This window comes from Zalophus californianus, chromosome 10, assembly GCF_009762305.2.
Source record: "Zalophus californianus isolate mZalCal1 chromosome 10, mZalCal1.pri.v2, whole genome shotgun sequence".
Taxonomy (NCBI): Eukaryota; Metazoa; Chordata; class Mammalia; order Carnivora; family Otariidae; genus Zalophus; species Zalophus californianus.
This window is the reverse complement of record NC_045604.1, coordinates 45,920,466-45,945,039: the sequence shown is the minus strand read 5'-3', so window position 1 is coordinate 45,945,039 and position 24,574 is coordinate 45,920,466. Positions and strand designations below refer to the sequence as shown.

General features: G+C 39.0%; 2 protein-coding genes across 8 annotated transcripts; one reads left to right on the top strand and one right to left on the bottom strand.

Annotated features, from left to right (window-relative positions):
- Positions 1–596: 596 nt before the first annotated feature.
- On the bottom strand, positions 597–4,782 carry LOC113932602 (translation initiation factor IF-2-like). Its single transcript, XM_027611911.1, has 3 exons — positions 4,732–4,782; positions 2,833–3,417; positions 597–2,695 (listed from the first exon to the last, which is right to left on the bottom strand). Exons 1-3 carry the CDS (start codon positions 4,780–4,782, stop codon positions 1,901–1,903), a joined length of 1,431 nt encoding a protein of 476 aa, XP_027467712.1. The 3' UTR covers positions 597–1,900.
- On the top strand, positions 2,369–24,086 carry LOC113932070 (influenza virus NS1A binding protein). 7 transcript variants are annotated; one of them, XM_027610493.2, is made up of 15 exons: positions 2,369–2,679; positions 9,016–9,243; positions 9,652–9,780; positions 9,993–10,162; positions 10,291–10,366; positions 11,717–11,890; positions 12,205–12,210; positions 13,672–13,779; positions 17,635–17,767; positions 17,999–18,223; positions 18,685–18,806; positions 18,902–19,028; positions 19,115–19,246; positions 19,378–19,551; positions 21,249–24,086. In XM_027610493.2, the coding sequence occupies exons 3-15, from the start codon at positions 9,670–9,672 to the stop codon at positions 21,500–21,502; spliced, it is 1,812 nt and encodes a 603-aa protein (XP_027466294.2). In that variant the 5' UTR covers positions 2,369–2,679; positions 9,016–9,243; positions 9,652–9,669; the 3' UTR covers positions 21,503–24,086. The 7 variants fall into 7 exon arrangements, with proteins under 7 accessions (XP_027466294.2, XP_027466291.2, XP_027466296.2 ...); XM_027610490.2 differs by having other exon boundaries at positions 12,205–12,330; XM_027610492.2 differs by lacking the exon at positions 2,369–2,679 and adding an exon at positions 3,346–3,444 and having other exon boundaries at positions 12,205–12,330.
- The last annotated feature ends 488 nt before the right edge of the window (positions 24,087–24,574 follow it).

The following is a 24,574-nucleotide window of genomic DNA, read 5'->3' as shown; positions in this document are numbered from 1 at the left end:
AATTAATATGTTAAGAGTTCTAACCTTCAATACCTCAAAATGTGATCCTATTTGGAAACAGTCATTGAGATTTAGTTAAGATGAGGTCATACTTGGTTAGAATGGGCCCCAAATCCAATACGACTGGCATCCTTATAAAAAGCAAAAATGTGGACCCAAGAGATGGGCACACAGGGAAAATGACATGCAAGTCAAAGAACTACCAGAAGCCAGGAAAAAGGGCTGGAACAGATTCTTCCCTAGCTCCCATGGTGGGAGCATGGCCCTACAGACACCTTGACCTAATACTTCTAGCCTCCAGAACTGTGAGACAATAAATTTCTGTTGTTTAAGCCACCCAGTTTGTGGTACTTTGTTAGGGAAGCTGTAGCAAGCTAATATATAAAGAATAAAACACAAGTCAGAGTTTAGCACTGGAACATTTGAAGCAGGATCGGAGAGAAAAATGGAAAGATTACAGATGGGCACCAATTCCCGATTTACCTTTCTCAGTGCTTGAAATAAAACAGAAGTTGATAGTTTTTATTTTTATTAAGCACTCTCCACATATATCTTGTCTAAGTTAAATATTAAGAATATCATCTTATAATTTGTGACTTTACAAGGTTGAAATTGCCAATGTTCCATTTTCAAGTTTTCATCTGGATTATATAGCACTTGAATAGATAGGTTTGAGTCTGGAGTTGACTAGAAGACAAATGGAATTAATTAACTATGCCATTATCTATAGGAAAGCTAATATGTAAATGTGAAATTCCATACAAGGCAAAAATGCATTGACTGATCATGCTGTAGCTTTAAGAAAAGTGTTGACTGTTTCAGGTCACAAAGGCACTATTTAGAGTACAGCAAGAGGGACCATGAGTCCAGCAGGCCACACAGTCATGTGTCTCTCCAAAGTAGGCAATTCATACTCTCTCACTGAAAGAATGAAGCCCATGATATTAAAAAAAAACTTAAGAGGCATGTACTCTAATAGTTTCATTTGCAATTAGAGTGAACACTGCTGTCGGTTATTAATTATCAGAAGACAAAAACAAGAGCCCAGTGGCAAATGTCAGTCTTTTTCTCCTCAAGATAGAACAGTCATACTAATAGATATCTTAGTTCCTGTTTCCTCCCACAATTAAACAGGGGTGTAAAAACAAGCCTCTTTGCCTCAAGATTTTAGGAAGAAAAGTTGTAAAGCTTCTATTGCAGATGAAGGGCCCCAACATTCATCTTTTCCCGCTCCCATAAGCATAAATAGTTCATGATAAAGAATCGTAGGCTCCTAGAAATGTCTATAAACTAACTTGCGTGGTCAAATACAAACAAGGTTGGGCCTAGACCGCTTAAGTACCCTCCCCAAATCAGGATAAACGAACAAGACGTTAGCCTCGAACCCTCTGCCAAACTCTAAACAACTTTACCTCAGTAAATCCCCTCACCTTTAATCTAGGAAACTTTCCAGCATGCCCTTCAGTCACATGAAGTTGCCGTCAGAGCCCAATATACCTCATGTGTCCCCGGAACAGGTTTGCCTCTTGGGGGCAAGGTGGCAGGGTGGATAACTAAGTTTGGCATGTGGTCCAAGAGGCCCCAGAAGGTTAGGATAGGGACTGCTGATTCTCCAGGCTTTTTCCTTTTTCCCAAAGAGGGCAAGACCAGCAAAGAAAAGACTGTCTCCGAAAGGAGAGCCGCGCTCAGACAAAACAGAAATCCGGGGGACCAAAAGCAGAAGTAAACAGGTTTTTATAGCAACACTAATAGAAGGCCTTCTCTGACCTCTCCAATGGTTTTTTCAGTTACTGAATACTTTCACCCCTTTCCCCAGCGTGCCTCTCTTCTCACTCACAACCCTCACACCCCTTCCCCGCACCCTTCAACAAAGGTGAGGGCCCACGGCCAACTGCAGACTCTAAGGTCCACGGCGGCCAGCTCCAGTCCAGGGCAGTTGCCTAGATGTAAATTTGACGTCGAGAAATCTAATCTCCCAAGTCTGATCTCCGCCTATTGTGCCTCTAGGGGGAAGCAAAACAGGTGAGGGCGGCTGGAGGAAACCAGTTCCGGCACAGTCCGAAAGGGCGAAGCGAGGTTGCGAGGCTAGGGAAGGAGACGACAACGCGATAAATAAAAGGAGGCGCTCCCTAAACACTGCCTCTCTCCCTGGGATCACCTTGCCTTGACCTAGTTGAGCCGAGCAGGAAGGAACCCAAGAGGGCGAAGGAGAGGCTTGGGCGAGCGATGGGCGGGGCCGCGAGCGGGAGCTTTCTCGTGCTCGCTTGTGATTCGCCGACGGATTCGGGCCGGAAGCTGCCAGAAGGCACTGGCGGCGGCGGCGGCGACAGCGGCGGCGCACGTGGTGACGTGCGAGGGGGTGCGGCGCGAGCGGGCGGCGGCGGCGGCAGTGTCTCCGGGACGCGCGTGGAGGTCGGGAGCTCCGAGCTGCTCGGCACAGTTTCCCCGCCTGCTGCTTCGGCGCGGCAGTGCTAGCGAGCGAGCGAGTCCCCGCGAACCCTCGGTGGCCCGGCCCCCTCCTCGCAGCCTCCGCGGACTGACCACTCGTCTTCCCGCTCGACCGCTCCCCCCCTCCGCGGCCTCGAGGCGCTTTCTGTTGGGCCGATTCCCGCCCGCTTCCTCCTGCTCCCCATCGAAGCTCCAGACATGAGTTTTTCCATCTCTTCAGAGATGAACCAGGTAATACGCGCAGGACCTAGACGTCTGGTGGAGGAGGAAGAGGGCGCCCGGAATCCCAGCAGAGGGATGGCGCGGGCGGCTGGGGAGACCGTGCGAGGCGCGGAGCAGCGTCCTGGTCCCGGGGAAGGACGCTCCTGGCGCTGCCATGGTTGCCGGGTCGCGTTGGCAGCCGAGGCGGGTGCTGGCCGCCTCAGAGAGAGCTGGGGCGGAGGAAGTAGGGCGGCAGTTTTTGCCCGTGGGATCCTCGGGGGCCTGGGTCAGGGCGCCACGGGGCAGGGATGACTGACGGAAGGAGGACGCGGGAATCTCCTTTCCCGCTGTCACGAACCGACTCCTAGTGTCTGGGTCTAACCGAGGTCTGGACTCTCCTCCCTGGGACCTCCCAGGACCCGGCGCGTGTGGGCGGGGAGCCGGCCCCAGGCTGCATCGGTGCTTCGGGCCTGGGGTGGGGTGGCACCGCGTCCCGGATCGCCGTGGGCCGCGGGGTCCTTTGTTCCCGCTCCACGTTGCCCGCTTTTCTTGCCAAGCGCAGGGAGAAGGGGGCGGGAGGAGGGAGGGAGCAGCTGCCCTGACGTGTCGGCGCTGAATGACTGCGTGGCCGGCCAATCCCAGCCGGGGGTGTGCGGGCGCTGGGCGCCTTGCCTTCCAGCCTTGGGAGTGGGCGCCCTCCCGGCCGCGCGGGGAGGAAGTCCTGGGGCTACGGGGCTCTTCGGTCACTCTGGGGCGGTCGCCACTTTCCTTTTTACAAAAGAAATCGGCGGAGAGGTTTGCTCTTTTTCCATTCTTAAACGCATCTTGCAAAACGGTGTTTGGTTATAAGTTCTTGATGGTAGCAGAGTATCAGGCAATATCAGATTGAGAGTTGAAGGTAAGAAGATTTGGACCACAAATATTTTAGAAATAGATTGTTGCTCAATACATAGTAGACAGAGCTATTGTTTGAAACAGCTGACGTTTCAAAACTTATAACAACTAGAAATATGCCTCAAGAGCGCAGTTTTGTTTCCTAATGTCTGTTACCGGTGATGGAGGATTAGAATACCCTGGTATCAAACTGTTCTTTGAGGACTTTATGTGGTGATCTTCGGTCTAGTAATAAGTAACAACTTTGGAAGCCTAGTACTACTCTTTAACAGTTGAACAAGTACAGCATGGACTAAACTACCAGAATCCATATTTTCGTTTAATAATTCTAGCACTGGCAGTTGATTTAAGGATAACAAAATACTGAGGAATAGTTTTAGGTATAATCGTGCTGAAACTTCCATCTTAAAGATGCTGAGGAGAGCAGTTGTATATCTGGACATGAGGCAAACACTATTTAAAATTGGATTAACAATAGTATCATTTAATGCTAGCTGGCAGGCTACTTATCAAATGTCTATAATTTGGTAGTTGGTGGTAAAACCGGACTAGAACCACTGACCTAAAAGAGATCTAGAATGGTTTTCCTTTGAATTTTTCTAATACATGAAATCTCTATAGTTATAGATACTAATTATATCTTGATTTATCTTAGTCTGACCCCCCCCGAAAAAAACCCAGAGGATCCCAGGTTTTGGTTTTAGTTTTAAATTGGTATCTTTTGGGCTACTTACTTTGGAGTGGGGGCTTTTTCTTGGTTGAGGTATATTTTAGATGGCAATTGAATGTAGTTTTGCAAATGTGGTTTTTTTATGTAAAATGTTTTCTCATTAGGGAAATGTCTTAATCACTGATATTAAGATAAAGTACTCCTGAAAATCATTTCATTGACTTTTCAGCAATATGATTTTATAGTCAAAAATCTCAATGAAGGAATTCTAAAAGGTCAGAGATCCTCCTATCTTCAGAGAGTGTAAATGGAAGAATTATGAACAAGGGCGTGATCTCTGGGTTTTTGTTAGAAGCACAGAAAATACATGCTTATCTTCACTTGTAAACTTGAATTACCACCTTGTGATTTCTAAACCTATCAGTATTTTCCTATCAGATCAGTATTCTATTTTTTTTTTTTTGTCAGATCAGTATTCTAACACTTCTGGTATCAACCTGAATACACCCAGCAGGTACCTCAGCATTATAATGTCCCAAAGCAAATTCCTCATTTCCTTCTTTGAGCATGCGGCAAACTCAAAATAACTGTTAAGCTTTTTGGAATTCTAATTTTGATACTGATTTTGATAATGATGCCACACATATCCAAGCTAAAATATAGGATAAGCAAGGGTATATAATATCTTAATGTTCCTGCTTCCATATTTTATCTATTCCTCCAGACCATCCCCCACAGTTCTGTTAGAGTGTTCTTGCTAATAATCGTTTTCTGCTCTCCAGCATTGTTTAAACCTTAACATTGATCTTTCTTACTTCCTCTCCCACTATTTACCATATGCATCCTGCAGACTATAATCCATTGAAACAAATAGCTGCAGTTTCTGGAATATGTATGCTGTCATACCCCTTTCCTCTTTTGAACTGTTTTCACTGCTTGATTTATCTGTCTTTCTGGTTGGTCTGTGAAGTGTTCAGGGCTGGGGAATGGAGTTAACTCCATTGGTATTATGAGCATCCCATTCCAAATTGTGCCTGCCATATGTTTGGTGCCATAAATGGGGACGTAAGAATTTCAGAACAATGAGGATGGAGGAAGTGAATGAGTTTGGTGAGTTTTCAGATGGTAGTTTGAAAGGTGACATTGGGAATGTATAACTTCTGGTTTTACAAAGATTGACTTACTTTGTATAATTATAAAACCTGTCCTTTAAAAATAGAATTCATTGCTATTTTGTGAGTTGGCCGCCCTCAAAAGATTGCCTTGAAACTTAAATAATATTTGTCATTTGCCTTGAGGTTTTAAGGATGCTTTGAAAGTTTGATGATAACATTTTATCTTGCACTTACTGAAGGCCTGAGAAGAATTTGGAGGGGAGGCCATATTGTGCCTACCTTTTTTTACAACTCTTGGATAAGACCTGTTGAACTGTATTTCAGTTAAGCTAATCTTTTGGGGGCCTGTGGTAACATAACGTGTGAACTTCTGGGTGTTAGTAAAGCAGTTTAATTACTCATTTATGAGTCTTCTGTCTCCATTTTCTTGCACTGGCCATACTAAGGAACTGAAGTGTATTTACCAGAATATATTGTATTTGACCCCAGTTTTAATTTTTAAAGTGGATTAGTCAAATGTATATTTTAAATAGCAAAGAAATTTTTTTTTTTAGATTTTAATTCCTGTGTAGTTAACATACAGCGTTATATTAGTTTCAGGTGTACAATATCGTGATTTGACAGTTCCATATATTACTCAGTGCTCATTAAGACAAGTGTACATTTAATCCCCTTCACCCAGTTCACTCGTTTCTCTACCCACCTCCCCTCTAGTAACCATCTCTTTGTTCTCTATAGTTAAGAGTCTGTTTTTTGGTTTGTCTATTTTTTCTTTTGTTCATTTGTTTCTTAAATTTCACATATGAGTGAAATGTGGTATTGGTCTTCCTCTGGTATATTCTGCTTAGCATTATACTCTCTAGATCCATCCATCTTGTTGCAAATGGCAGGATTTCATTCTTTTTTATGGCTGAGTAATATCCTGTGTGTGTGTGTGTGTGTGTATGTGTATATGCGCCACATCTTCTTTATCCATTCATCTATGGGTGGATACTTGGGCTGCTTCCATAGTTTGACTCTTGTAAATAATGCTGCAATAAACATAGGGGTGCATATATCCCTTTGGATTAGTGTTTTCGTATTCTTTAAATACCAAAGAAAATTTTAAGTTTTATACTTTTGTATAACTCTAGGGTGTTGGGGCTTTTGGTTTGGCTTTTCAAGGAAAAAAAATTCTCCCCACATTTTTGTTCCACCAGTTACTGAGTTTTGAGTTTCACAGACCAAACTAAGATCTACAAATTTTTAGAATCATTTGAAACTCAATTTGCGCAATGCTTGCTTGAGTGAAAGTGACTGTGAACTTTCAAAGACATGGTTATGCAGGCAGGAGTTGATATAACCTCCTCCAACTTGGTGGTGGTGGAGGGGTGCTTTGAGAGTAGGGACCTACAGAATATGAGGACAGTAATTGAGTGAAGTAAGTTTGTTGCATTAACTTAAACGTCAAGTGGACTTGGGCTAGCTCTTAAAATCAGGTAGGGTTGTACTGATCATTGAAGAGATGAGGTTCATATTAAGACCTTGATGTACTAGAAAGTCTTCAAGTTCTAAATGTAGAAGAACTCATTTTATTGCAAAACTAATAATATTGTACAAAGTTGTATACCTAGAGTTGCTCCAAGTGATTTTAACCACCTCCCCCCCCCCAAAAAAATTTAAGGTAGAACTTCCAATTTATCAAATATAAATGTCATTTTTATTTTTGGTTAGATCAAGACTAGTTTACAGAGAAACACTGAATAATGATTAAAATTGGTACAGTTTTTCAAAAAGCACATTTTAATTATATCAGTCTAATTTGCATGGAGGGATTCTCCCTCCCCCCTAACCCTTTTAAGAACAGCTTATGAAACCGAAGTGAGGAGTTACCAACTACGTCTGTGGATTGGCAACCCAAGTATATATCATATATACAAAGATTTTCTTAATTTGAACTGGGTCTTGGCTGAAAATGTCTGAAGGTTTTCTTACGATGGTGTGTTCTCTCTGTGTACAAAGAATTGTGTGGTATTTGGAAATCATTTGTTAGAACTTAATTTTTTTTTTTAAGATTTATTTATTTATTTGACAGAGAGAGACACGGCAAGAGAGGGAACACAAGCAGAGGGAGTGGGAGAGGGAGAAGCAGGCCCGCCGCCGAGCAGGGAGCCGGATTGGGGCTGTATCCCAGGACCCTGGGATCAGGACCTGAACGGAAGGCAGACACCAGACAACTGAGTCACCCAGGCGCCCCAGAACTGATTTCTTAAAGGCTGAACTAACTGGTCTAGATGGAACTCTAGAGCAGAGGAAATCAGTATTACATAATAGTATGATACAGTTTTGTTGCAGGGGTAAGCATTGACCACAGCCCCAACCTGAGTCACATTTATTCAGGAGGTCCTTGAAATAGAATAGAACTTAAGTTATAGAGAAACCAGTTAGGGCATGTGGGATCCAGCTCCATTACAGATTGTGCTTGTGTTGAACTTAACAGTTTGTTCAATTGGAGCTGGACCAGCCTTCAGTAGGTTCTGGGTAAAGTGATTATTCATTCACCTGAACATAACTGTTAGAATTCTGGGTTTGATTGATGTATAAGGTAAATCCAGGTAATTTTAAGATGTCCATTTTTTAAAGTATGTACATCTTTCAAATTATTTATTTAGTTCTTGTTTCCTGAATTATAATGACAGTGGTGTCATAGTTCAGGTGATTAAAAAATAAGTACCATCTGAATTTGACACTTGGAGTTGATGACACGTGAAAATGAAGGGGGAAATGGAGGTAGGAGGACTGAATATGATTACTTTAAGATATGGTCTGAACTAGAATTATTCCATTGGTAGTTTATTACTGTATATAAGTAAAAGGACCATACAAAGAACAGGCATCACTATTTTCCCTTTTTGTTTATTTAGTTCACTTCTTAGTACTCATCTTTATATTTAAGTTTCTACACTAGTTGTTTTGGTAGTGGGGAGATGGGATGGATACAAAGATGAACAAGACAGAGGCTCTGCCTTCCAGGGCCTTGAATCAAAGAAGATGAGGTCCACAGAAGCCCAGCTCAGCAGACCAGCTGGAAGATTACACATGGCTTTCAGAGAGTGTTCAGTATGTGGAAGATAGGGAGAAACTTCTCTCAACTGAGGGGATTTGGCAGGGGCTCTATGGAGGTTAAGATTTCATCTGGCAGAGGTTGCATTAAGGGTATTCCAAGAAGAGAGAACTTGAACAAAGGTACAGAGGCTAGGAAGAGCAGACCACATTTTGGGGAACAGTGTGTCGGGTTTGACTATAACATTGTATACATGTCTGGGAATAATGCCCAAAGGTTGTTTGCTGGCTGGTGAAAACGGACAGATCATATGTTTGTTTGTTAGTTGTAACCTAATAGTAAAGAGTATTAGAGTTAACCAATATTTGTATTTGTTCTCTAATCTTGTGCTTGTATATCTCACTTAAATGATACACGTTATTAGCTCCTGTCTTCCAGGGAAAGTGTTTTTTTGTTTGTTTGTTTTAATCACCTGAATAGTTGTAGGTTAAATGAAAAATGTTTATGTATAATTGCATTTGTGTTATTTTCTGTACTTGTGTCATTGACAATAAGATAAAACAAGATAAAACTTTGATCTAATCTACTTAGATCAATGACAGTCTTTGATCAGTCTGAGTATCTAAAATTTGTCATTATTACAGATTATGATGCATGATTATCACAGAAGAAATTCGTGTCTATAGCTTTTAAGGACTTGATTACATCATTTCAAGCCTGATAGTTTTGGAATCACCATTAGAGCTTAAGACACCTCTGCCTTCACTTCAACCACCTGTCTTCATACCTTGAGGAAGTGCTGAGTTTTAACACTCCTTTGTCCTTGGATTATTTAAGACGTCCTAGAAATCCATTTCTCACCAGTTCAGTAGGTAAGTGAATATTCAGTGCCCAGTGCAACATTAAGACACATTGTTCTTCTGAAGACTGTGTCCAGTCTACTAACAGCCTTTCATAATTTTCTTAAAGGGGAAGTCAGTAATCATTTGTAGAAAAAAAAACATTTTTCTACTTTTTCTTTCTATAAACTATTTTGAATTTAAATAAATCAGCTCAAACTGAAATCTATTACTGCTTTTTAATGATAGATTTTGTATAGCCATTAGTCAATTGTTCACAAGTAAAGGTGAAATGGAGCTTTTTTTTAAAGAACATTAAGTTTCTAGCATGTATATATATATATATGGTATATCTAATATATACCATATTAGTCTTTAAGGTATAATTATAAAAATCCTCATTCACAAGTAAAATAACACCGCTTTCTTTCTGCCCTTTAGCCAAATTTATAAGGAAAAATGATTCCCAATGGATATTTAATGTTTGAAGACGAAAATTTTATTGAGTCTTCTGTTGCCAAATTAAATGCCCTGAGGAAAAGCGGCCAGTTCTGTGATGTTCGACTTCAGGTATTTAAAACTTAATTGGAAACCTACAGAACTGATATTTTGTTACTAAAAGCAGTAAGTTCTTAGATTTGTTCATTTTCTTTTTCATGATAGGCATTTCATGAAATAACTTTAAAAAACAATGATTTACTTATAAATATTAAAGAATCTGGTGTGGTAATTAGCTGTATATAGTCCACAGTACTTCTAATTTTAATTCCTCATAATTTCAGGTCTGTGGCCATGAGATGTTAGCACACAGAGCAGTCCTGGCTTGCTGCAGTCCCTATTTATTTGAAATCTTTAATAGTGATAGTGATCCTCATGGAATTTCTCATGTTAAATTTGATGATCTCAATCCAGAAGCTGTTGAAGTCTTACTGAATTATGCCTACACTGCTCAGTAAGTACTTTATAAATTGTATAATTAGGGGATGTCATCAGGAAATTCCAAGTCTAAATTTATTTCAATTAAGTATCTATGTTTTAAGGCCTCTGATCCTAAGTGATAAAGAACTTTTTTTTTAATAGGTTGAAAGCCGATAAAGAATTGGTAAAAGATGTTTATTCTGCGGCAAAAAAGCTGAAGATGGACCGAGTAAAGCAGGTAGAGTACCAGAAGTTAACATATATCAGCAGGACTATTACTAGCAAGTCTGTTTTTACATGGTTAGAATGCATAATTTGTCATAAGCCACTTTTTAGTTTCAAGAACTTGAAAATGGCCCCTTCTTCCCCTAGAGAACTGAATGTTATTTTAACCATTTATTAACCATTTAGCTATAGTTACATAGAAAGGTCATATTTCACTCAGATAATTTGAGCTAAACCCATGCTCTTCCAGTAGTCTTCTCGGCAAGGTAGCTGTATCAGTCACGACAGCAGGATGTAAAATAAAATACTCCTATTTTTCTCAGGAGTTAATCATATAACTTATATTCTCAGTTCATTTGTTCTTCATTCTGGAGTTCCTCTTTAAAAGGACTCCTAGAATTTAACGCCATTGAGAGCTGCTTAATAATTCATAGGATAAAAGGCATTTAATTTTCGGGGCACCTGGGTGGCTCAGTTGGTTAAGCGTCTGCCTTCGGCTCAGGTCATGATCCCAGGGTCCTGGGATCGAGCCCCGCATCAGGCCCCTTGCCCAGTGGGGAGCCTGCTTCTCCCTCTCCCTCTGCCACTCCCCACTGCTTGTGCGTTCACATGCTCGCTCTCTAATAAATAAAATCTTTAAAACAACATTTAATTCTAATTTGGGCGTCAGTAAACTGTAAGCCAGCTGCCTGTTATAAAGTTTTATCAGAACACAGCTTTCATTTACATATGGTCTCTGGCTGCTTTCCACCTGTAGTGATGGAGTGGAGTAGTTGTGACAAAGTGTGGTCCAAAAGCCTAAAATACTATTTCGCCTTAAGAGGAAGTTTCCTGGCCCCTCCTATAATGTCCCGTCTCTGCGTCCTTCAATGATTTGTAGCACATATTCCTCAAGTTTGTACTGCAGGTTTTCCCTAATGTCATTGCTCTTTTTCCAAAATTATTTCCTACCTGTCTTGTCTTTTGCTCCAACCAAACTAAATCGTTCACAACATCTCTCTTCCCTGCTTCCTCTGTTCTGCATTCAGCATCATCTCTGTGTAGATCCCAGTTCAGATACTGCCTTCACGTTGAAGTCTTACCTAATTATTCTGGTTGAAAATACTTATTTGAACATTTCATATGCATTATCACAGCATTTCAGTTTGTTGCATCTTTCCTTAAACAACTTAGACATTTGAATGGCATCCTTTGATGTTTATTATTTGTATACATATGTTCTTCCCAATGTTAAAGTTGTTTGATTAAGGCAGTGATTTTTGATTCATCTTTATATCTTCACATAATGCTTACGCATTGAGTATTAAATATTCGTTAAATAAAATATATGTAAGTGTTGGTGCTTGTGTATTTCTTTTCCAAGGTTTGTGGTGATTATTTACTATCTAGAATGGATGTTACCAGCTGCATCTCTTATCGAAATTTTGCAAGTTGTATGGGAGACTCCCGTTTGTTGAATAAGGTTGATGCTTATATTCAGGAGCATTTGTTACAAATTTCAGAAGAGGAAGAGTTTCTTAAACTTCCACGGCTAAAGGTAAGGAGTAAAAATCTATTGAGAGATATATACTACTTAGTTCCAGGCACGGAATCGCTGTCCATGTTTCAAGCATGTAAGTAATGGTTGGGAAAAAGACAGTACATCGAAATGATACTGTTATTTTTAGCAGTGTAACAGTTTTCTGCCTACCCGTTTGTGTATTTTTTGGCTACTGATTTTCTTATAAATTAGAGTAAATATATGGAATGTGATTTGGGCATCTGTGACCGTTGTATTATGAAATTGAGCATTAAGCTGAGGATTAGAGGCTCAACACTGATCTGTGTGTCACTGTTTTTTCCTAACTCTAGTTGGAGGTAATGCTTGAAGATAATGTTTGCTTGCCCAGCAATGGCAAATTGTATACAAAGGTAATCAACTGGGTGCAGCGTAGCATCTGGGAGAATGGAGACAGTCTGGAAGAGCTGATGGAAGAGGTTAGTTTTAAAGTAAATGGGATTCAACAATTCTTAACATTTATTTTGCTATAACATGAAGGATTCCCTCTCACTTTTATTTTATAACCATGACCCTAAAGAATTTAAATTTTGCTATAGGTACCCCTAAGCTGAGAAACAGGGGGGGTGTCCAGGTGAGCTGAATGAACCGTTCAGTTTGGTCTTCTGCTTTTCTTTTTTTATTTCTTCGCTTATTATGTGCTGTTAACTTCCTTTAAAGTAGCATGTAATTTGCTTTAGAAATGGGAGGTGGTACTGAAATTTTCTGTAGATTCTAAATTTTTCTTCACAGGTTTTTGCTTTAAATTTGAAAGTAGGTAAAAGCTTCTAATGGTTGTTCCTCCCCATTGATTTATCTCCCCATAGGTTTATTAACAAAACTAGGATACCCAAGACTGAAGAAACAAGAAGAAACCTCAAGTGTATTGACACGTAAAGAAGCAGCAGTCCTGCCCCAGTTCTCCTAAGAAAAATCCGCTGTGGGCAGAGAGCGATGATGATTTAATGGTGTTTACTCCTTTACAGGATTCTCTCTTTAAAGCTTTGTGTTTTTCAATGGTGTTGTTCATACATAATAGTCACTCACTTACCTTGGGCTACTTTTTAAAAATACACAAGAAAAACTGGATGGAGAAATGGTGGGAATTAAAACATATGCAGATGGAGCAGTAGAGTGACGCTGCATCTGTCATTCCACTTGAGCCTTTCACACTCACTGAAGGCTTACCAGATCTTTTAGGCCTTGAAACATACTGTTATCATGTTCTAGGAAGGCCAACAAGTGATCCCTAAGTTTTATATCGTTTCCCACTTGAAAATCAGGTGCATTAACCATGTGTTTGCATCTGCTAAGGGAGGTATCTCTACAGCTTGTTTGCGTTTTGCATTTGCTTATCTGTTTTTCTTGACATTACCTACAGGACAGAAATATGTTAATGCAAATCAGACCACTTCAAAGGTGTAAGCCATACTCCACATTTTATTGTAAATATGTATATTCTTTACCTATATATATTGTACTAGTGCTTTTTTTTCTTAATGCTATATAATAGAAGCTATGAGAAAATGAAGATTTCTTTCAAGCCAATCAAGCCAAGGACTCTTCCGGCCAGTATTAGAAGATTCTGTATTTGATTTTTGTTTTTTAAATTTTTACAACCATGACCTGTATTTTCTTTACTTCGGGATCCTGCCAGAGCAAGATGTCAAGAAGTTCAAGAAGCACACTGGAGGTTACCTTGAGGCGTTTGTGTGATCTGCATACTAGTGGAGTAGCCATGGAGACGGTAGCCACATGGGTGTTCTGTTGCTGTTTTGCAGGTTCAAACCTTGTACTACTCAGCTGATCACAAGCTGCTTGATGGGAACCTACTAGATGGACAGGCTGAGGTGTTTGGCAGTGATGATGACCACATTCAGTTTGTGCAGGTACACATTGCACATCTGAGGTAACCTCAGGTTAAAATGTGATTAGAGCATTTTATAGCATACTGAAATTTTCCTTTAATAAAGGAAAGTGGAAGAATTTCATTGGTATAACTGAACAGAAACATTTTGGGGACAAAACAAGCCTATCTTAACAGTTACTGCTGTTTTTGCCACATAAAAAGAAATGAATTCAACACATTTTAGATTTTTTTTTCTCAATTAAATAGGATTTACAGGTAGTAAGAAAGGACAATAAGATGAAGCAAAGTAGAAACTGATTTTTTTGGGTTAGATTACAAAAAAATAGTTTGCAACAGGAAGAGTGTTAGACTCTGTTTTTTATTATTTTTTTTTAATCTCAGGTATAAACTTTTTTAGGCTAGGGACAAATAATTTAGAGAAAAGTATACAAGTCATAAGTGTCAAATAGTGAACCTACTAATTTAAACACTACTTGAGTCAAGAAGAGATTTCTACCATCCTGGAAGCCTTCCTTTGCCCCTTCCCAGTCACCTCCCTACACAATCCCCCAGGGGAAACCATTATTCTAACTTCTGAAACAATAGACTAGTTTGCCTGTGTTTGAAGTGGACATAAATGGTCATATAGTATGCATTCTTTTTGTTTGGCATTCAGCTGAACGTTGTATTTTGAGGGATAAACTATAGAGTAGGCTGAGTTAACCGAGTTTTAAGGGATGGTTTTCTTTAATAGAAAGTAAATGATAAACCTGATTGGTGAAATTCTCAGGTATTCTGTGGCAGTAGTGGCCAAATATCTTTACTTTCACAAAAAGTGTCAGGGTTTGAGTTAGTTGAGAATTTTGTTCATAGTTGTACATTTTGAACATTTAGAATATTTTTCCTCATAACTCTAAAGATGTTAACATTATTTTTTTTTTTTATTTTTTTTTAAGATTTTATTTATTTGACAGAGAGAGACAGCGATAGAGGGAACACAAGCAGGGGGAGTGGGAGAGGGAGAAGCAGGCTTCCCGCCGAGCAGGGAGCTCGACGCGGGGCTCGATCCCAGGATCCTGGGATCGTGACCTGAGCGGAAGGCAGACGCTTAACGCCCCAGGCGCCCCAGTGTTAACATTTTTTTTTAAAAGTTACTCTTTAAACAAGTAACAATACCTGTGCAAGGATGATAGGCTTAGAATGGCAGGTCACAAGATTGGGAAAATAGGGAAATGCCACCTGATGGGGGCTTACACTTGATCCTACAGGTAATAAGGAACTTCCAAAGATTTTTAGACCAGGGAGGAGAGTGCTATGAAGAGAGATATTTCACAAATTCAGTAATAGTGTAAAACTGGGGCAATAGTCCAACAATAGGGGGATTGGTTAAATTAACTGTATTTCTGTACAGCAAAAATCCACACATTAGTCATATTTAAGACAAGTGTTTATCAGATGGGCAGTCTCTAGGTCATGGGACTTCGACTGATCTGTGGTTTGTTTCCTTTTGTTTTTCTTATTCTAGTAAATGATTGCATTAAACCCTTCAATTTTTATGACCCAAGTACAGAAGGTAGATTAAAGTTTGAGACCAATTTACACAAAAAATGACGAGGACTTGATCCAAGGGCATGAGGAAGAGTGGACTCTAGACATTTATAGTTTCAAAGGTTGAGTGAGTTCTTAGTAATCATTTAGAATAAGAAAGTTAAGGAAAAGGAATTTGAGAAAATGGGATTCTGACATATGTGACTGATTAGAAGGTGGTTCCCTGGATAAAAATGAAGTAAAACAGGATGAGGGGACACATCAGGCTTGAGGAATAGGAAAAGAGTTTGAGAAGAAGCCATTAGAAAGGAAGGAAGAAATTAGAATCAAAATATGTTAAAAAGCTAGCTAACATCGGTAAAGGTTGAAGGAGGACAATAAATTGTTAATTGTGTCAAATCATTCTTCGGGAGGTCATGTAAAAGAAGGTTAGAGATAACCATCTCTTCTGCATTAGTTTTGGGAGGCCACTTCGTAACCTTTAGTGGGTGTAAGTTCCAAAGAGTATTAAGGTCAAGAATCCCTTAGTGTGAGAAGTAATAGTGGTTGAAAAAGAAACAGCCACCAGAGATTACCCCCTGGCAAGCCAGAGGCAAAGAAAGTGGAGCCAGTTGGTGGCTGGGTGGGAGGAGTTGATACAGGAAAGTTTGAAGATAAAGGAGAGGAAAGGATGGTGTTTGAAAATGTTCCAGAAGGAGTATAAAGGAGTTAACCAGCACTTCTGTATGACTTGTTAAAAAAAAAAACCCAAATAGTTTTCATTGTTACCATGCTTTTCTCTTTCACGTTGATTTTTCTTTTTCTCAATTATAGTCCATATGTTAGAACAGTTTTCTCACTGTGATAAAAGCTCTTAATGTAAGCATCATCAACTTGTGATACTTTGGATCCCTTCTTCCCACAGGTTGGGATGGCGTTTTATGTAACTTGTAATTTCTAGTAGCAGAGGACGCAAGTCTGTCATAGTATAAAAAGAGTGGTTTTATACTCAGAACTTCTAATCTTTCTTTTAGTTGTATTGCATTAGGCAATGCATATCTTCTCTGAGTATTGTTACCTATAAAATGGATAAAAGGGCAGTACTGCCCTTACTGGATTAAAAGAGATGATGTGAATGAAGTGCCTAATAATACCTAGGTATATGATAAATGTCTAAGTAGAATTTATGGTGACCATTGACATGGTGCATTCTCTGCCTCTTCTCAAAATAGGCTCCATATGCTGGAACCACGCTTGTTGAACGGCCCAGACCAAACTTTTCACAGCTTCAAGTAGCTACCAAAATCTTCTCCTCTGAGAGTTGTTACATGGATTTTTGTTTCCACAAGAAACAAATTTCTACTATAAATCTTTCCCACCCATGTGTCTCTGGCCCTGGGGACTGAAATAAGTGGATAAGCAGACTTGGTCAGGTACTCAGCGTGGCACCTGTTCATTTGGTAGTTCCTCTTAGGGTGTCTTTGCCTCCTCTAATTCCATATGATCATAGCCTTTAAAAGTGTCAAGGGCTAAAGTAATTGGAAGAAAACCATCAAAGGGAACTCATACACCAGAACATAGTGCAATTCTCTTAACAGTCATTTGGAAAATTTGTAGCTTTGCCCATTTCTCCTTCTTTTAGTGGTCCTGTGTATTCTACTTTTGTGAATGTTTGGTTCTTTTAGTGTTACTGTTCCATTTCTGGTTACTATTTTTTGTGTTTTGATGTAGTTTGATTTGTCTAGAAAAGCACTCTATAATACCTATAAGGTGGTCCTGAAGAAATATACCTTTCAGTGTTTCTTGTAACTGCCACTTTTGTCCTGAAAAATACTTCTCAGAGGGACTGGATTGGATAAATGTCTGCTCACTTTTTGCTGGCATTGTATGAAGGGTATCAGAGTACATATGATTTAATTACATTTGACCATTCCTTGGAGACAGTGGGTTAAATGTATTATTTCAGATAATTCACCCTTTTAAATTAATGAGCTCTTTTGGAAGATGATTCTATACTTAGTATAAAGAGTATGTGAGCTTATGTAGATTTGGGGGGGTTCCTTTTCCCCCCCCTCCATTGAGGTATCTGATATTTGATCTACAACATGTTTTTTTAATTGTTTAAATGGAGCTTTTCCTGACCAGGCTACTTATGTAGGTATAGTGGTTTCTTTACAAGTGGAGATGGAAGCATGCCAGTAATTTGTGTCAATTGGAAAGTTGGTTTGTTTTAAATTTAGGTATGCTATAAAACGTCATACATAGGTGAAAGATACCGTTTTTTCAGTGTTGTGGAATAGCTCAGGAACAAAGGTACACCAGGTATGGTCTTTGGCTAGGTTTCTGTAGCTGCCTTTTGATTTTGCAGAAAAAGCCACCACGTGAGAATGGCCATAAGCCGATGATAAGTAGCAGTTCCACTGGATGTCTCTCTTCTCCAAATGCTACAGTACAAAGCCCTAAGCATGAGTGGAAAATCATTGCTTCGGAAAAGACTTCAAGTAAGTGCATTACATTTGTCAGATTGTCTTTTATTTTTAAAGAAGGAGTGTTGAGTGGAACCATTTAATAACTTGGAAAGTGACAGTTTGTGGAGAAAAAACTGAGAAACAACTAAATTGGAAAAGAGTAGCAGATCATTCCACTCTGGAATCTGGAGTCCAGTTCAGGATCACGCAGCAACCAAAAGTAATAATAATTGCATCTTAAACATAGAACTTTTGTGCTTACAGATAACACTTACTTGTGCCTGGCTGTGCTGGATGGTGTATTCTGTGTAATTTTCCTTCACGGGCGAAACAGCCCACAGAGCTCACCAACGAGTACTCCAAAACTAATTAAAAGTTTAAGCTTTGAGATGCAACCAGATGAGCTCATAGAAAAGCCCATGTCGCCCATGCAGTATGCACGATCTGGTCTGGGGACAGCAGAGATGAACGGCAAGCTCATAGCAGCAGGTGAGAACAGAAGGATGAGTGTTTTCTTACTGGAAACTTTCAACTGGCTGAGCCTCTTAAATGGACGTCTGTGCTTGCTAGTGACATGTGAACTTTGGAAGACAGGGTTCAATGTGCCTTCTTCCTTGGCATTCTACTTTACCACGTTCTAAAAAGACTAAGAAATAAAAAGTAAATACTATTGTGTTTCCTAACCTTTAAGTAAATGTTTCTAATTCTTAAACTATAACGTAGCTGAATTATTCTGTCCTTATTTTCAAGCCAAGACTAAGCAATTTACTCATACTGATAATGTTGTTTGGCTACTGTAAGCAGTTAGTTAAAACATCAACTAATGGGGCCTTACTAAGTTTATGGATAAAAATTCCTTTTCTCGTGCAGACTACTTAAATCATTCTGGACCAGAAACCCTGGTCCAGTTTAATAATCTTAAATGTAAATCTTGATGGTTCTTTTACCAGGTGGCTATAACAGAGAGGAGTGTCTTCGAACAGTTGAATGCTATGATCCACATACAGATCACTGGTCCTTTCTTGCTCCCATGAGAACACCAAGGGCTCGATTTCAAATGGCTGTACTCATGGTAAGTGCATTATGTTGCAGGAAGAAGCAATCCATATTTAACTGTTTCTCATACTTCGGAATGGCAGAAATTCTAATCTCTCACTTTTGATATAGGGCCAACTCTATGTGGTAGGTGGATCAAATGGCCACTCAGATGACCTGAGTTGTGGAGAGATGTATGATCCAAGCATAGATGACTGGACTCCTGTTCCAGAATTGAGAACTAACCGTTGTAATGCAGGTAAAATTACTTTTCTTCTGGGATAATCAGTATTTAAGTATGACAATTAAATTATGAATATATAATCTTATTTTATGCTCACATAGGAGTATGCGCTCTGAATGGGAAATTATACATCGTTGGTGGCTCTGATCCATATGGTCAAAAAGGACTGAAAAATTGTGATGTATTTGATCCTGTAACAAAGTCGTGGACAAGCTGTGCTCCTCTTAACATTCGTGAGTTTTTTTGTGTCATGTTTTTTGCTTTGGGTGTGTGTGTGTGTGTTAACTTCTGAATCAGCAGTATATATAGTATACAACTTAGAGTTTTGGGAGATAAAATAATTTGGTTCGACTTGATTTTATAGGTAGACACCAGGCTGCAGTCTGTGAGCTTGGTGGTTATTTGTACATAATTGGAGGCGCAGAGTCTTGGAATTGCCTGAACACGGTAGAACGTTACAATCCTGAAAATAACACCTGGACTTTAATCGCTCCCATGAATGTGGCTAGACGAGGAGCTGGAGTAGCTGTTCTTGATGGTGAGTGTTGGGATTTGGAAAAGTGAGGAATGGGGAGTGATGAGTTTCTTCTGAAACTCCAAGAGAATGTCAGTGATACTTTATATATACTTGTATAATTAGAATTCAGAAGCAGCCATCTTTTCTGATGCAGTAGGGATTGATGGTTTGTCTTTTAGAAGTTTTTTCTAATAGAGACTCAGTACTTAATATATCAACACTAGTCTTTTGATGAGTTCACTAAATGAAGGTCTAAGTCTTTTCCTTCCATAAACCATATGCAAAATGTATCATCTTGGAGTTTGTTCCTTTAGAGCAAGAATTCAAAGAATTTGATTTGCAAAAAGCAAAAATAAGTGCAGATCATCTAGATCTAGTCTTTTCTAATTATCTACTCCATACCTAATTGGAAGCAATACTTAAGACTATTTTAAAAAGTCTGTCCAAAACATTAAACTTGGTTTTATATAGACACAGCTTTCTTTTCACATCCATTTTACTGATTTACATGTTTAATTATGTAATTATAATAATGAGTTTAGTTAACATTGTCTTGGGAATAAAGCAGAATCTTAGTTAAGCTGTGGCTCAACTGCTGAAAGCACAGATGTGTAGACATTCCAGCAAGTAGCCTACTGGCCTGTAGCCTGCAGCACCCCCCGAGCCTTGTCAGTTCTTCTCTAAATATATAGATGCAGACAGGTTTAAGTGACAGATGAGAAAATAATGAATTTTTTTTTTTTAAGATTTTATTTATTTGACAGAGAGAGACACAGCGAGAAAGGGAACACAAGCAGGGGGAGTGAGAGAGGGAGAAGCAGGCTTCCCACTGAGCAGGGAGCCTGATGTGGGGCTCGATCCCAGGACCCTGGGACCACGACCTAAGCCGAAGGCAGATGCCTAACAACTTAGCCACCCAGGCGCCCCATGAATTTTTTTTTTTTAAGGTTTTATTTATTAGAGAGAGAATGAGAGATAGAGAGCACGAGAGGTAAGAGGGTCAGAGGAAGAAGCAGACTCCCCGCCGAGCAGGGAGCCCGATGCGGGACTCGATCCCGGGACTCCAGGATCATGACCTGAGCCGAAGGCAGTCGCTTAACCAACTGAGCCACTCAGGCGCCCCCCATGAATTTTTTTTTAATGCTAACCTTTTATCTGTTTGAAAATAACTTATTAACTGCTCTGCATATATATTTGAAAACAAGTGATAACTCCTGGTCTGTTTCCAAGAGTTTTTGTACCAAAATAATTTTATATAGTTGGAAAGCTCAAGAAAACATTCAGTTACCTGAAATCTGCTTTTCTTTAACTTCTTTTGAAGGACTAATACAAAATTTCCAGTGCACAGAACTACTCTGGTTTGCCACTAGTTAGCTGCATTTTTAGGTGAATTGTCCACCTTCTTTGTGCCTCATTTCATCTATAAAATGGCAATAATAGTAGCTACCACAAAGAATTGTGGGAATTACACTTGAGTTAGATGCTACCCCTCTCCTTTCAAATTGCCTGAGTTCCAGGTATGAATGGGTTTTTATCAGTTTTATTCTATTTGTATCCATAGCTCCTAGAGAGCGCTTGCCACATTAGTGAGGCATTTAAGAGAGTATTTTCTGATAGAATGAGCAGGCATTTCTACTAAGAACCACTGATTTTACCAGAAAACAGATTAGTTTTTTTCTTATTCTCTCTAGCTTTACCTTGTTTCCTTTCTCTTTTAGGAAAATTGTTTGTAGGTGGGGGCTTCGATGGTTCTCATGCCATCAGTTGTGTGGAGATGTATGACCCAACTAGAAATGAATGGAAGATGATGCGAAACATGACTTCACCAAGGAGCAATGCTGGGATTGCAACTGTAGGGAACACCATTTATGCAGTGGGAGGATTTGATGGCAATGAATTTCTGAATACGGTGGAAGTCTATAACCTTGAGTCAAATGAGTGGAGCCCCTATACAAAGATTTTCCAGTTTTAACAAATTTAAGGCCCTTTCAAACTAACAGGCTTAGTGATGTAATTGTGTTTAGTAGAGGTACACTTGTGAATAAGGAGGGTGGGTGGGTATAGATGTTGCTAACAGCAACACAAAGCTTTTGCATATTGCATATTAAACATGCTGTACATACTTTTTGTGTTTATTGGGAAAGGAATGCAAAGATGAAGGTCTGTTTTGTGTATTTTTAGGACTACTTTGGTTATTTTACTTTTTGGAAGTTGATATTGTAAAAGAATAAACCAAGACTTGATCGGGCATGTCATTTCAAGAAGTCCCCTCTCCTCCACATTTGTTCTTGCCAATTTGCACATTGAATGACTCTTCCCTCAAACATGTATTATGGGGCAAGAGGGGGTAGGGTTTAAGATCTAGGCAGTTGGGTTTTTTAAGGGCCCTTTTTCAATAACTGGAACACTCTATACAAAAGAGACTTATTTAACTAGATAACAATGACTATTTTTGTTTTTATTAAAAAACTGACATGCCTACCAAGATTTAATCTTTTATGATTGCCTTTTTATAACTTTTTATATTCTCAGCACAGTGCTTTACCTATTGAAGATATGGCAGATTCAAATTATGGAGCAGAGTGGCAGTCTTAAAAGGATGCGGAGTGAGGTGTTTTATACGCCCAGAATGCAAACTTCTAAGCTTTTGCCTCAGCTACTTTTTTTTTTTTTTTTTTTTTTGAGAATGCAGTACCAATGTTTATTTGGAGTTGCTGAACAGTAACATAGCTATGATTTTTATTTGAAACAGTGATTTCAAATATTTTGACTTCCTGAGGGTATATTTTATATAGCAAGACACTTAATATATAACAGTAAAGAACAGTGAAGTACTTTATTTTCTAAATAATTCTTGTCTTTATTTATCATTAACAAAACAGTCCTAAATAGCGCCCTCGATTGTGAAAAAAAAAAAAAATTAAACTGTATTGGGTTTATGAATGCAGCCTTTATCAGAACTATGTTTTTGTTCGGTTTTTCTCTTCATATGGATAAATACTGGTTGGGGTGACTTTATCAAATGTGTTGTGCTACACATATAACTTACGGTGCCAAATTAGCACATCCTAATGCTTGCTGCCAATGCAAACATATTAAAGGTACTTGCAGGAAATCCTTGCACCATGGAATTAATATCCAAGTGTTGTTTGTGTACTCATTCATGACTAAAAGCTTTGGGGACAATTTTTTCCCCCAGTAATAATATTTGTGGGAAAATAGTCACATAACATGTCTGAAATAAGAACTGATGGTAAGATTTTTTTCTCAGAGAAGACAAACACAGGAAGCTAAATGAGCCAACTAGGACAAGGTGACTACCAGTGGCTCACTTGGATCAGGAAGAAAATTGTTCCACTGGTACCTAGACACCTCCTCTCTCATTCCACGAAGAACCATCAAGAAAGCTCACATGGTGGCTATGTAGTTGCTGACTCTATTTATTGCTGGTTTGGTTATGGACTAAAACTAGGTTGGCAGATTTGAATTTGCCTAATAGGATGACTATTTTTTTTAAATGGATCCGTATATGTCTTATTTAGCCCAAGGAAATAAAATTTTAGTTGGGGATTCAGCAATAAAATATTTGAAATTACTTCTCAATTTCTAAGTAACCTAATTCCCAAGTAGCATTAAGCAAATAATAGGTGTGAATACTCTGGGTCAGAGTTTTCTGTATTATGGATGCCAAACAGGTAGTTTTGATGGTTAAAAGTATGTTTTTTAAGTATGTTTTGAATATAAGCAGCAGCCTCCCATAAAGGGAGAAAAAAAAAACAGTGCTCATCGACCAGTTGTTTATATTTATCTCCATCTAAAAGGTACACGTTTTTCTTGAGGGAAGGAGAAAATGTGGCATAGCCTCAACATAATTAAAAATGTTTTTACCACCAGTATGGGTTTGGGGTAGTTTAGAAATAACATTGGTAATAACCACCCTTGTGATCAATTGTAGTAATGCATAAAACATACAGACGCCTAAAACAGTAGCAAAACTATAAAATACCTGCTTGAATTAATAATTGGTTATACTCACACATGAATTTTCGTTTATTGTGACATTCAATGTAGGGTTTTGATTTTTGGCTTCTAGTATGTCATACATGCTTTCCCATTCAACATGTTTTAGAATTCCTTATATTTTAGGGGAAAAATCTGGATCTGGGAGTTTGATACAGTCCTAGGATCCTTGCTTATTACTCTAGGTGTGCACCCTATGATTTCTCCAGATCTTTGAATACTTAAAACTGAAGTAGGTAAGAGAAAGAGTCTCTGGAGGATATTTCTGCAACTTCAAAGTTGCCTTTGGAAGAATATGAGATCACAGAAAGTTTTGTCTCTGTTAGTCATTTATTTGTATCCTACTTGGTTCCAAAAAAGGATTTGAAGAGTCTATCATTGAATGACTGGATGAATTAACTGGGTGGGGAAAAAAAAAAAAGAAAAACAAGGAAACACCAATGTATGTAATATAATGGTTACCAGGGTGTTGGATAAGAGTGGTGGTGTTTAAGGGTACAGACTTGTAATGAGTAATAAATAAACCTGAGATCTAATGTGTGGTATGATGAATATAGATAATAATGTTACGCTATAATTATGTAATGTGAGATCACTCCATCGCAGTCATGTTGCAATATATAAATGCATCACAGTAAGCTATACACCTTAAACTTAACAGTGTTACATGCCACATTTATTCATTTTTAAAAAAATCAAGAAATAGTGGAATCATATGTAGGTTAACAAGGAATTCTTTGAAGCACCAGTTTCTTTCATAGTAAAAACCAGAAGGTTCTCAGTTGTAAAATGATGCACTGAGCAACAAGTACGAGCACGAAGGCCAACAGAATATTGAAACTTTGCTATTAATAGCTCCATGCCTTACTGAGGGTTGAATAAGAGCGAGAAGCAAAAAGCTCAGTTACTGTGTATAGGGTTGATATCTTGTGGAAATTTAAGAACCCATAAAGGGTGTACATCTGAATACATTTGCTCAAAGTGAGCAAAGGGAGTAATTTTAGCCTGGGAAAAAGGCACACAC

Bases quoted from the DNA above. Each gene is read 5' to 3' on its own strand.
- LOC113932602 (XM_027611911.1), bottom strand. From the start codon at position 4,782: ATGCTCAAAGAAGGAAATGAGGAATTTGCTTTGGGACATTATAATGCT. The intron at 3,418-4,731 runs GTACCTGCTGGG...TTTTGTAAAAAG, and splicing joins TGGGACATTATAATGCTGAG to GAAAGTGGCGACCGCCCCAG. The intron at 2,696-2,832 runs GCAACCATGGCA...CCAGACGTCTAG, and splicing joins TCGGCTGCCAACGCGACCCG to GTCCTGCGCGTATTACCTGG.
- LOC113932070 (XM_027610490.2), top strand. From the start codon at position 9,670: ATGATTCCCAATGGATATTTAATGTTTGAAGACGAAAATTTTATTGAG. The intron at 10,367-11,716 runs GTAGAGTACCAG...TTCTTTTCCAAG, and splicing joins AGATGGACCGAGTAAAGCAG to GTTTGTGGTGATTATTTACT. The intron at 19,247-19,377 runs GTGAGTTTTTTT...TTGATTTTATAG, and splicing joins CTGTGCTCCTCTTAACATTC to GTAGACACCAGGCTGCAGTC.